Here is a 13671-nt window from a genome sequence, read left to right on the forward strand (position 1 = left end):
TCAATTTTAACTAACGACATGTCACTGACTTTGAGTAAAAGCTAGAGTTTCCATGTATGTGGATGACTCTATACATGTCATCTACTAAAGCAACAAATGACTGCAACACTCAACAAAGAGCTGCAGTAAGTTTCAGAGTGGGTGGCAAGGAATAAGTTCGCCCTCAGTATTTCTAAACCCTAAACCTAAACTAAATCTTGTAATAAGTCATGTGGAAATTGAGCAAGTTGAGATGACTAAACTGCTTGGAGTAACCCTACATTGTAAACTGTCATGGTCAAAACATATCAATGCAGTAGTAGCTAAGTTGGGGAGAAGTCGGTCTATAAAAAAAGCGATGCTCTGCCTTCTTAACAACACTATCAACAAGGCAGGTCCTAAAGGCCCAAGTTTTGTAGCACCTTGACTACTGTTCAGTTGTGTGGTCAGGTGCCACAAAAAAAGGACTTAAGAAAATTGCAATTGGCTCAGAACAGGGCAGCACGGATGGCCCTTGGATGTATACAGAGCGATAATATTAACCTGTTGCTTCTACCCTCTACTTTTTTGAACATTCTGTTAAAAATCGCGCAACATTTCAGCGCCCTGCTACTCATGCCAGGAATATAGTATATGCATTTGCTTAGTCTGTGTGGATAGAAAACACTCAGACGTTTATAAAACTGGTTAAATCACTGCTGTGGCTTTACCAGAACGGCATTTACATCGAAAAGCACAGGAAAAACTGATCACTGAAAATGGGAAAATATATCCATGCGCTACTTGAACCCATTGATAAAGGTGAACCACAATTAATTGACTGAGGTTGCAGTACCTACAGCTTCCACACGGTGTCTAGAGTCTTGTCATTTCCCTTTGAGTTTTTTCTTGGTCAAACACATGCGAGGCACCGTATTTCTTCAGGTCTAGGACCGGATATTTTCGTTGAGTTTCTAGCCGGACATTTTTCCAGACGGACAGCTAATGATCTTTACATCGCCTCCTGATGAATTTTATCGCTTATTAACGTTTACTAATACCTACAGTTGCATTACAAAAGTATTTCGAAGTGTTTTGTGAAAGTTTATCGTCGACTTTTTGAATTTTAAAAAATGACGTTACGTTTTGAAACAATGTTTTTTTCGTTTATCACACAGTCTACATATAACGATATCTAGGCTTTATATGGACCGATTTAATCGAAATAAAGACCCAATATTGTTTATGGGACATCTAGGAGTGCCAACAAAGAAGATGGTGAAAGGTAATGACTGTTTTCTATTTTATTGTGCGGTTTGTGTAACGCCGAAATGCTAATTATTTTGTTTACGTCCCCTGCGTGGCTTTTGTGTTGTAGTGTATTGGTGCATGCTATCAGATAATAGCTTCTCATGCTTTCGCCGAAAAGCATTTTAAAAATCTGACTTGTTGCCTGGATTCACAACGAGTGTAGCTTTAATTCGATACCCTGCATGTGTATTTTAATGAACTTTTGAGTTTTAACTAATACTATTAGCATTTAGCGTAGCGCATTTGCATTTCCAGAGCTCTAGTTGGGACGCAAGCGTCTCAGGTAGAAGCAAGAGGTTAATAAAATGAATGACAATCTCTCCTGGCTGAAAGTGGGAGGAGAGATTGACTTCATCACTACTTTTATTTATGAGAGGTTTTGACATGTTGAATTCACCGAGCTGTCTGCGTAAACTACTGGCACACAGCTCGGACACCCATGCATACCCCACAAGACATGCCACAAGAGGTTTCTTCACAGTCCCCAAGTCCAGAAGAATATGGGAGGCACGCAGTACTACATAGAGCCATGACTACATGGAACTCTATTCCACATCAAGTAACTAACGCAAGCTGTAAAATTGTATTAAAAAATACCTTACGGAACAGCGGGGACTGCAACACAAACATTGGCACACACACATGGATTTCGTCATGTAGATATGTGGTAGTGGTGGAGTAGGGGCCTGAGGGCACACAGTGTTGTGAAATCTGTGAATGTATTGTAATGTTTTAAAATTTTATAAACTGCTTTAATTTTGCTGGACTCCAGGAAGAGTAGCTAATAGGGATCCATAATCATCCATTGGATCCATTGACTCCCGCAAAGGCGGAGGTGTTGCTAACATTTACGATAGCAAATTTCAATTTACAAAAAAAAAAAAAAGACTAGCTACTGTTTACAGGCCTCCTGGGCCATATACAGCGTTCCGCATTGAGTTCCCTGAATTCCTATCGGACCTTGTAGTCATAGCAGATAATATTCAAATTTTTGGTGACTATAATATTCACATGGAAAAGTCCACAGACCCACTCCAAAAGGCTTTCGGAGCAGTCATCGACTCAGTGGGTTTTGTCCAACATGTCCCTGGACATACTCACTGTCACAGTCATACTCTGGACCTAGTTTTGTCCCATGGAATAAATGTTGTGGATCTTAATGTTTTTCCTCATAATCCTGGACTATCGGACCACCATTTTATTGCGTTTGCAATTGCAACAAATAATCTGCTCAGACCCCAACCAAGGAGCATCAAAAGTCGTGCTATAAATCCTCAAGACAACACAAAGATTCCTTGATGCCCTTCCAGACTCCCTCTGCCTACCCAAGGACGTCAGAGGACAAAAATCAGTTAACCACGTAAAAAATGAGGAACTCAATTTAATCTTTAACCGCAATACCCTAGATGCAGTTGCAACCCTAAAAACATTTCTCATAAGAAACTAGCTCCCTGGTATACAGAAAATACCCGAGCTCTGAAGCAAGCTTCCAGAAAATTGGAACGGAAATGGTGCCACACCAAACTGGGTCTTCCAACTAGCTTGGAAAGACACTGCACGGTACTATCGAAGATCATCCTATTTCAAGGTTTTACTGCTAACCTACAAAGCATTACATGGACTTGCTCCTACCCATCTCCCGGATTTGGTCCTGCCGTACATACCTACACGTACGCTACGGTCACAATACGCAGGCCTCCTAATTGTCCCTAGAATTTCTAAGCAAACAGCTGGAGGCAGAGCTTTCTCCTATAGAGCGCCATTTTTATGGAATGGTCTGCCTACCCATGTGAGAGACGCAGACTCGGTCTCAACCTTTAAGTCTTTGCTGAAGGCTCATCTTTTCAGTGGGTCATATGATTGAGTGTAGTCTGGCCCAGGAGTGGGAAGGTGAACGGAAAGGCTCTGGAGCAACGAACCGCCCTTGCTGTCTCTGCCTGGCCGGTTCCCCTCTTTCCACTAGGATTCTCTGCCTCGAACACTATTACAGGGGCTGAGTCACTGGCTTACTGGTGCTCTTCCATGCCGTCCCTAGGAGGGGTGCGTCACTTGAGTGGGTTGAGTCACCGACGTGATCTTCCTGTCTGGGTTGGCGCCCCCCCCTTGGGTTGTGCCGTGGCGGAGATCTTTGTGGGCTATACTCGGCCTCGTCTCAGGATGGTAAGTTGGTGGTTGAAGATATCCCTCTAGCGGTGTGGGGGCTGTGCTTTGGCAAAGTGAGTGGGGTTATATCCTTCCTGTTTGGCCCTGTCCGGGGGTATCATTGGATGGGGCCAGTGTCTCCTGACCCCTCCTGTCTCAGCCTCCAGTATTTATGCTGCAGTAGTTTGTGTGTCGGGGGGCTAGGGTCAGTTTGTTATACCTGGAGTACTTCTCCTTTCTTATCCGGTGTCCTGTGTGAATTTAAGTATACTCTCTCTTTCTCTCGGAGGACCTGAGCCCTAGGACCATGCCTCAGGACTACCTGGCATGATGACTCCTTGCAGTCCCCAGTCCACCTGGCCGTGCTGCTGCTCCAGTTTCAAATATTCTGCCTGCGGCTATGGAATCCTGACCTGTTCACCGGACGTACTACCTGTCCCAGACCTGCTGTTTTCAACTCTCTAGAGACAGCAGGAGTGATAGAGATACTCTTAATGATCGGCTATGAAAAGCCAACTGACATTTACTCCTGAGGTGCTGACTTGCTGCACCCTCGACAACTACTGTGATTATTATTATTTGACCATGCTGGTCATTTATGAACATTTGAATATCTTGGCCATGTTCTGTTATAATCTCCACCCGGCACAGCCAGAAGAGGACTGGCCACCCCTCATAGCCTGGTTCCTCTAGGTTTCTTTCTAGGTTTGGGCCTTTCTAGGGAGTTTTTCCTAGCCATCGTGCTTCTACACCTGCATTGCTTGCTGTTTAGGGTTTTAGGCTGGGTTTCTGTACAGCACTTTGAGAGATCAGCTGATGTACGAAGGGCTATACAAATACATTTGACTCCCTGATGAATAAAGATGATGAGCGATCGGCAAAGGCAACCTTCGGGATCACGGCTCGGTAAGAAATTATATATATACACACACACACACACAGTTGAAGTCGGAAATTTGCATCCACCGTAGCCAAATACATTTAAACTCAGTTTTTCACAATTCCAGACATTTAATCCTAGTAAAAATGCCGTTTTAGGTCAGTTAAGATCACCACTTCACTTTAAGAATGTGAAATGTCAGAATAATAGTAAAGAGTTATTTCAGCTTTTATTTCTTTCATCAAATTCCCAGTGGGTCAGAAGTTTACATACACTCAATTAGTATTTGGTAGCATCGCCTTTCTGGAACTCCCCCTTCAACAGGTAGAGTCAACAAACAATACGTGGCAGGTTTTCGGTTCACCCTGACATTTCCATTCCTCTTCTGACAACAGAACGTGACCAAATGTTCACCAGGCACAGCAAGGGACGCCCGGACCGTTATGCTATTCCAAGCATGTGTAACCGAAGAGAGATACCACGAGTGGGCACAGAATACATAGCCTTCCTGCTGTGGGCGTCTATTTCAGCACCGTTTCGCGCTGCTCTGAGACAAGCCTGCAGAAACAAAAATGTTAAAATACTCCATTTGTGTTGACTGAATATAAGCAAGTAATGTCTGCTGAATAATCAAGTTAGATTTCTCCAGAAATACATCATTCTAAATAACAAACCGTCTTTATTTACAAATTAGTGAGAATGTCTCACCCCATGTTCAAGAATTGCCTTTTTCCTCACTCACTCTAGGTTAAATGAAAACAAAATCTCCAAAATGTTGTTACATTTTAAAGAAAACGATTAATATTCATTTAGAATTCTATAAAAAGCCCCTCCGATATTCAGATATTCTCACAGATCCTAACGGAAAATGCCCCTTAGATATTAATAGACTCCTCCAATCCTCTAAATGTAATTGTTGGCGGAGAGTCAAATCATTGAAAAAAAATATATTTTTTGATATACTGTTAAAAATGGTGTAGGTCATTTAATTATAGAGCATATTGAAGTTAGAAGCAAAAGCCTACAACTATTTTACCACTGTTTCGCGTTGCTCTGAAACAAGCACGACACAGGGATTCTTTAGCTAAATAGCCCAGTACTGTACTGCCGGATATTACGTTGTACAGCGCCATATTTTCCATTCCATCCTAACAGTAACCCAGAGGGTTTTAAGTTTTTCATGGAATAAAAACTTTAATTATATCTAATTAATTAAGTACCAGTCTAAAGTCTGGACACACCTACTCATTCCTGGATGTTTCTATATTTTTACTATTTTCTACACTGTAGAATAATAGTGACGACATCACAACTATGAAATAACACATATGGAATCAGTTAAGAACAAATTCCTATTTACAAGGACAGCCTACTCCTTCCTCCCCAACAGGAAACCCTGGTCTCCCGCGTGCCCCGCATTCTGTAGTACAGACATGGTCTGCTCTCCCTAACGTAAGGAATTAGGCACTTTCCCATGTTTACTACAGTACGTATTGTAGACTGCAGAGTAACCTAATAAACAATTAAACACATTTCGTTAATAAAATGTTACAATTGTAAAATAATCAGTTGGTCACCGGTTAAACTGATTCTACATTGAATTTAGTCTTTGAGATGCTCAAACAAATGTGTTTATCTATAGTTGTTCTTCAACAAAAACACAACAGGCATATACATATGCGGTCCCAATGTCTAAATAGTGAAGGTAAGCATAGTTTAAACTGCAGTAGGATGGTTCAAACAGGTGAGATAATCAGCCCATGCTTGGTGAATAGCACTTGGTTGGCACCTTCGATGCCGATAACGTGATAGGCAGACGTGATGTAGACAGATACTTCCGGCGCCGACAGAGATGGCCGCCTCGCTTCGCGTTCCTAGGAAACTATGCAGTTTGTTTTTTTTACGTGTTATTTCATACATTAGTACCCCAGGTCATCTTAGGTTTCATTACATACAGTCGAGAAGAACTACTGAATATAAGAGCAGCGTCAACTCACCATCAGTACGACCAAGAATATGACTTTCGCGAAGCGGATCCTGTGTTCTGCCTTTCACCCAGGACAACGGAATAGATCCCAGCCGGCGACCCAAAAAAACGACTTCGTAAATGAGGGAAACGTGGCGGTCTTCTGGTCAGACTCCGGAGACGGGCTCATCGTGCACCACTCCCCAGTATACTTCTCACCAATGTCCAGTCTCTTGACAACAAGGTTGATGAAATCCGAGCAAGGGTAGCATTCCAGAGGGACATCAGAGACTGTAACGTTCTTTGCTTCACGGAAACATGGCTCACTGGAGAGACGCTATCGGAGTCGGTGCAGCCAGCTGGTTTCTCCACGCATCCCACTGACAGAAACAAACATATTTCTGGTAAGAAGAGGGGCGGGGGCGTATGCCTTATGGCTAACGAGACGTGGTGTGGTCACAAAAGCATACAGGAACTCAAGTCCTTCTGTTCACCTGATTTAGAATTCCTCACAATCAAATGTCGACTGGCATTATCTACCAAAGGAATTCTCTTCGATTATAATCACAGCCGTATATATTCCCCCCCAAGCAGACACATCGATGGCTATGAACGAACTTTATTTGACTCTTTGCAAACTGGAATCCATACATCCTGAGGCTACATTCATTGTAGCTGGGGATTTTAACAAGGCTAATCTGAAAACAAGACTCCCTAAATTGTATCAGCATATCGATTGCGCAACCAGGGCTGGCAAAACCTTGGATCACTGCTATTCTAACTTCCGCGACGCATATAAGGCCCTGCCCCGCCCTCCTTTCGGAAAAGCTGACCAAGACTCCATTTTGTTGATCCCTGCCTACAGACAGAAACTAAAACAAGAAGCTCCCACGCTGAGGTCTGTTCAACGCTGGTCCGACCAATCTGATTCCACACTCCAAGAATGCTTCCATCACGTGGACTGGGATATGTTTCGTATTGTCTCAGACAACAACATTGACGCACACCGAATCAGCGTATTCGAGTTCATTAGAACGTGCGTTGAAGATGTCGTTCCCATAGCAACGATTAAAACATTCCCAAACCAGAAACCGTGGATTGATGGCAGCATTCGCGTGAAACTGAAAGCGCGAACCACTGCTTTTAATCAAGGCAAGGTGACCGGAAATATGACAGAATACAAACAGTGTAGCTATTCCCTCCGCAAGGCAATCAAACAAGCTAAGCGTCAGTATAGAGACAAAGTAGAATCTCAATTCAAAGGCTCAGACACAAGAGGTATGTGGCAGGGTCTACAGTCAATCACGGATTACAAAATGAAAACCAGCCCCGTCACGGACCAGGATGTCTTGCTCCCAGGCAGACTAAATAACTTTTTTGCCCGCTTTGAGGACAATACAGTGCCACTGACACGGCCTGCAACCAAAACATGCGGCCTCTCCTTCACTGCAGCCGAGGTGAGTAAAACATTTAAACGTGTTAACCCTCGCAAGGCTGCAGGCCCAGACGGCATCCCCAGCCGCGCCCTCAGAGCATGCGCAGACCAGCTGGCTGGTGTGTTTACGGACATATTCAATCAATCCCTATCCCAGTCTGCTGTTCCCACATGCTTCAAGAGGGCCACCATTGTCCTGTTCCCAAGAAAGCTAAGGTAACTGAGCTAAACGACTACCACCCCGTAGCACTCACTTCCGTCATCATGAAGTGCTTTGAGAGACTAGTCAAGGACCATATCACCTCCACCCTACCTGACACCCTAGACCCACTCCAATTTGCTTATCGCCCAAATAGGTCCACAGACGATGCAATCTCAACCACACTGCACACTGCCCTAACCCATCTGGACAAGAGGAATACCTATGTGAGAATGCTGTTCATCGACTACAGCTCAGCATTTAACACCATAGTACCCTCCAAGCTAGTCATCAAGCTCGAGACCCTGGGTCTCGACCCCGCCCTGTGCAACTGGGTACTGGACTTCCTGACGGGCCGCCCCCAGGTGGTGAGGGTAGGCAACAACATCTCCACCCCGCTGATCCTCAACACTGGGGCCCTACAAGGGTGCGTTCTGAGCCCTCTCCTGTACTCCCTGTTCACCCACGACTGCGTGGCCACGCACGCCTCCAACTCAATCATCAAGTTTGCGGACGACACAACAGTGGTAGGCTTGATTACCAACAACGACGAGACGGCCTACAGGGAGGTGTGGTGTCAGGAAAATAACCTCACACTCAACGTCAACAAAACTAAGGAGATGATTGTGGACTTCAGGAAACAGCAGAGGGAACACCCCCCTATCCACATCGATGGAACAGTAGTGGAGAGGGTAGCAAGTTTTAAGTTCCTCGGCATACACATCACAGACAAACTGAATTGGTCCACCCACACAGACAGCATTGTGAAGAAGGCGCAGCAGCGCCTCTTCAACCTCAGGAGGCTGAAGAAATTCGGCTTGTCACCAAAAGCACTCACAAACTTCTACAGATGCACAATCGAAAGCATCCTGGCGGGCTGTATCACCGCCTGGTACGGCAACTGCTCCGCCCACAACCGTAAGGCTCTCCAGAGGGTAGTGAGGTCTGCACAACGCATCACCGGGGAAAAACTACCTGCCCTCCAGGACACCTACACCACCCGATGTTACAGGAAGGCCATAAAGATCATCAAGGACAACAACCACCCGAGCCACTGCCTGTTCACCCCGCTATCATCCAGAAGGCGAGGTCAGTACAGGTGCATCAAAGCTGGGACTGAGAGACTGAAAAACATCTTCTATCTCACGGCCATCAGACTGTTAAACAGCCACCACTAACATTGAGTGGCTGCTGCCAACACACTGACTCAACTCCAGCCACTTTAATAATGGGAATTGATGGGAAATGATGTAAAATATATCACTAGCCACTTTAAACAATGCTACCTAATATGTTTACATACCCTACATTATTCATCTCATATGTATACGTATATACTGTACTCGATACCATCTACTGCATCTTGCCTATGCCGCTCTGTACCATCACTCATTCATATATCTTTATGTACATATTCTTTATCCCCTTACACTTGTGTGTATAAGACAGGAGTTTTGGAATTGTTAGTTAGATTACTTGTCGGTTATTACTGCATTGTCGGAACTAGAAGCACAAGCATTTCGTTACACTCGCATTAACATCTGCTAACCATGTGTATGTGACAAATAAAATTTGATTTGATCAGCAGAGAAAGTACACACATTTTGATTGGTTTACATTTCATTACTCAGCTGCATTTGCCTGTCCAGCCAGCGAAAATAAAAGTATTTTGAAAAGAACTACAAGAATTGACATTGCCAAAAAACAGAAATGTGTTCAGAAGGAATAAATATAAACAATATGTAAAAACCAGCTTCTCGAGACAGATTGATAATCTCAAAAACTTAAGCAGATAGGTAGCTGAAGGGGTGGGCGGTATCCAGATTTTCATAGTCATACCATCCTTCTCTCATCCCGGGATTTATAGTATTACCAGCGTAGTACACAAGAGGGTGCAAAAAAACAACTCAGACCCCCATTGTGTGTCTATTACCAGAATGCTAACAAAATCTGCACAAGTAATAGCAAATATCAATGGAAGCTGCTAGCTAAATATGCCAATGAGCACAAACAAAAATAAACGAATTGCAAAGACAGGCAATCCAGCTCAAAGTTATACATATGTAGGTAGGAGCTACCGAATGTCATTGTTGGCGAGTTTGGATATTGACAAGCGAATGTGAATGAGAGACATTGTTGACACAAGCTTGTCTGAAGGAAAAACTGTACTGGCGCTAAAGCAGCCTGCCTGCTGGCCAAAAACAGAGGAGAAAAATGCAAGGAAATCAAGCAGCGGCTGCTGTTCAGATGTCAAAGCACTTTGGATGAGTTCTCAAACACAGCAAGAAGCAAACACTATATGATGCCCCGTCACCTTATTAATTCAGGCCCTTGCTTAGATATCTGAGGGGTCGCGTCAACAGAGAACTCTACATTTTTCCACGCAATAAATAATTATAAAATGCATTAGAAATATCATGATGCATTTTGTAAACGGAGATCGACAATTCTTCTTGTAATTTTTTGCTTCAGTTGTAATTCTCCACTCGGCTAAGAATTCACAAAAGGCCATTCTATCAGCAGACAGCGCTCTGACTGATGTGTAGCTACTTTTCTTGGTGTAGCCAGCCTACTTTTCATGATGTCCATGCATAGTTTTTGCAAAAATTAATTTTTTCATTGTAAGCCAATTTACTGGTTGCCATCTGATGAGAATTACATTTTCTGCCTAATGTGTTGCACTAATGTATTTTCTGTGAAGTAAAACTGTAGTGCACGTCCCCGATCATTATATTTAAGCAACAAAAAAAAACTCTTGTCTTTCAATATAAAACTCGACCACTGTCAATACACAGCTGGACTCCGGCTTTCTCTCGTTGCGTTATTACCAAATAAACACGTGACTGGCTCTGTGGAACTACGGTAAGCTTCATAGTGTAACGACCCTGGGTTTATAACCGCAGATATCGACTCTGCAGCTGAGCATGCTTTTGCAGCACGGTCGATAGCGTGCTGGACTTCGGGCTAGAAGGTCGAGGGTTCGAGGCCTGCTCCCTGCTGTTTCATTACATTGGTGTCAGAAGGGATCGGACCTTGCATCCACGACAGTGCGTGTGCTTGGCCGGTGAGCGCGTTCCTGTAAGACGTAGAGTCGCAAGCTAGCGCGAGGACGCGCTCTTTGAAAGGAGGGAGTAGTGTATGACCCTGGGTTTATAAGCGCGGATTTCGACTCGGCCACTTGAGCATGCTTTTGCGGCACGGTCGATAGCGCACTGGACTTCGGGCTAGTTCAAGACCTGCTCCCTGCCCGTTTCATTACAATACTGTAAAATAATGTGACATGAAGAACTCATTCTGCTTTATCTCCTAACGTATTGCACAAGTTGGCGGCAGGTATTTACTTAAAAAGTAACTACAAATATTTAAATGTATTTTAAAACTTCAATTAAATAGTTAACGGTATTGACAGTATTGAAAAACCATGCCATGTCCATTTCTAAATAACCCAGTATGTGGTATATAGGGTGTACCGCCCAAGCCTACTAAATAGCCATGATCCGACCATGTACCATGCTAGCTTTTGTCATTAGCTAGGTAGCCTACTAGCTAGAAAACCAAATCATATCATGGTAGATATAGTATGATGGCAATATGTTGAAAACACTGATAAGATCAATCAAAATAAAGACTTAGCTACCTAATGTATTTGATCTGCTATCAAGACTGGGTGGAATGCATTTTAACTTAACTATGCACAACAACCTAGAGTTGTGCTGTTATTTTAGGAGCCAATGTGTTGACTATCAACCATTATCGTTCTTCACAGCACCAGAGCTGGCAACATTCGACGACTGCCACCTCGCGCTAAATCACTGCAAGCAAACAATTTACATTGTAACAACTTTGCTACATCACAGGCGGAAGCATCTCAGTTAATATGTGAAACTAACGTATGTCACAGAAGGAAAAACTAGAAAGATACAAACTGGGCATTGTAATGGCAGTTTCTTGCAAATGCAATAGTATCGTGTGCATTTACCTATGAATAAGATATGGGCTGTTTTCACAGTCAATGTGTCAAACTATTCTAAAAGGATATACTACTACAATTATTCTAATGGTCCAGACATATACTCCAACCCACCCCCCTCTTTAATCTCGTTCCCTTCCCCTCGGTCTACCTAAAACCATGCTTTTAGTCTGTCAATCGCATTCTATACATGTTCAAGAGCCCTACAAGCTACTCCACCACCCCCACACGGATTGCTCCAATCCATTTATAATACTGGTAACAACGCGATGCTGCCTGTAGGCAGGTTACAGATCGATGTCAATGTACCAAATGAACGACCAATCGATTACATACACGCAAAGAGAATGCAATATATTAGCTAGTGTGCAAACATTTGCAGGACTGGATCAATTGCTTACCTTGCTTTCGCTGATCTCTCATAACTCCATCCGGCTCCTGCGCCCAAATCACCGAACCCTGTTCCCGGGTAATTTCTATCCATTTTTCATTTATGAGAAATGTGTTACAAGGACGAAAACTCGAAGTATTAGGAATTTTCACAGACTTGGGGTATCAGTCTTCCCCGTGATCGATTTTAGACTATTTTCCCCGTTTCATTAGCAAATCATCGGGATTGGAAAACAGTATATTGAAAGAGAAATGGAGGGGAGGAGAAAACTGGACAAAAAGGGGGGGTCAGGGGATGTACTCCAACCACCTCCAAAAATCAGTCTCTCCTTTCCTACACTTTCCTCTAAATATAATTTCCACAACTGCCAAATTGCAACGACGCTATACACGATCATGATAAATTATCGATAAATTGCAGAGAAACATTCATGCCGTATACCATTCCCTTTATTGCGAGAGCAAATGCATTGATCCGCGACTGAAAAGATTAACATCGATATCTCACGACTGTTCCAAATAGGATCAAACGATAAATGATCATAGAACAGTAATCGTGATTTATTTAGCATGCAAAATGCCTTCCCATCCTGAAATCGTTGTGGGCTAGCAGATGCTACTAGTTAATAGCTAGCTAGCCCTGTCGACGCATCAAAATAAAACTGGGTTGCTATCTATATAGCCTTCTACCATTCCTTCTCCTTTTTTACATTACAAAATAATGACTACGACGATATCGCGACATCTGGAAACCATTATCTAAATTCCAAAAATCGATGAAGACGGAAAGTAGGCCTCGTTTTCTATATTTTTAGTCTTTTTCCTCGGAAGACGCCATTTTTGAAGGCGGCTGGCTCTCAATCCTTTCTCCCTCCCCTCACCCACCCACGTCGCTCAAACACATGCGCACTGGGTCTGTTGTGTCCTCCATCCACCGGTTCTCACGGCTCGCCACTAGTTACCACAGTGGCAAAGTCAACACCCCCGCACATTTCCTCTTCTTCAAATCCTAACCTCAACCACACTGCTAACCTTATGCCAAACCTTCAATTCAGACCAAAAAGCACGTTTTTGTTTTCATGATTTTTTACGATAAATCCCATTTCGACTTTGTAGCTGTAGGAACTAGTGGAAACCGTTCTCGTGAGAAGGGGAGGGGCTATACCAGTAGGGGCTGGATCCTCTGATGTTACATCCAGTATGGCATCCAGCTCAGAGTTACAACTTCTTGCAAAGCATCCGGATGGGTTTTACATACAGCACAGAGTTACATGCAGCAGGATGTAACTAGGAACTGAGATACCTACTGCAGCCCTCATCCTCCACCCGTTCTGCCAGTCACGTTCTGTTAAAGGTCCCCAAAGCACACACATCTCTGGGTCGCTCCTCTTTTCAGTTCGCTGCAGCTAGCGACTGAAAC

General features: G+C 43.6%; 1 protein-coding gene across 1 annotated transcript in view; it reads right to left on the minus strand.

The window, feature by feature from the left end:
* Nucleotides 1-13115, minus strand: part of LOC115143939 (proline-rich protein 12-like) — a 53449-nt gene extending 40334 nt beyond the window's left edge. The window contains 1 exon segment of the mRNA XM_029684418.2: nt 12263-13115. Coding sequence (XP_029540278.2) covers nt 12263-12345 — 83 coding nt within the window. The 5' untranslated portion in view covers nt 12346-13115.
* Nucleotides 13116-13671: the final 556 nt, after the last annotated feature.

The sequence above is a fragment of the Oncorhynchus nerka genome, linkage group LG16 (assembly GCF_034236695.1).
Source record: "Oncorhynchus nerka isolate Pitt River linkage group LG16, Oner_Uvic_2.0, whole genome shotgun sequence".
NCBI lineage: Eukaryota > Metazoa > Chordata > Actinopteri > Salmoniformes > Salmonidae > Oncorhynchus > Oncorhynchus nerka.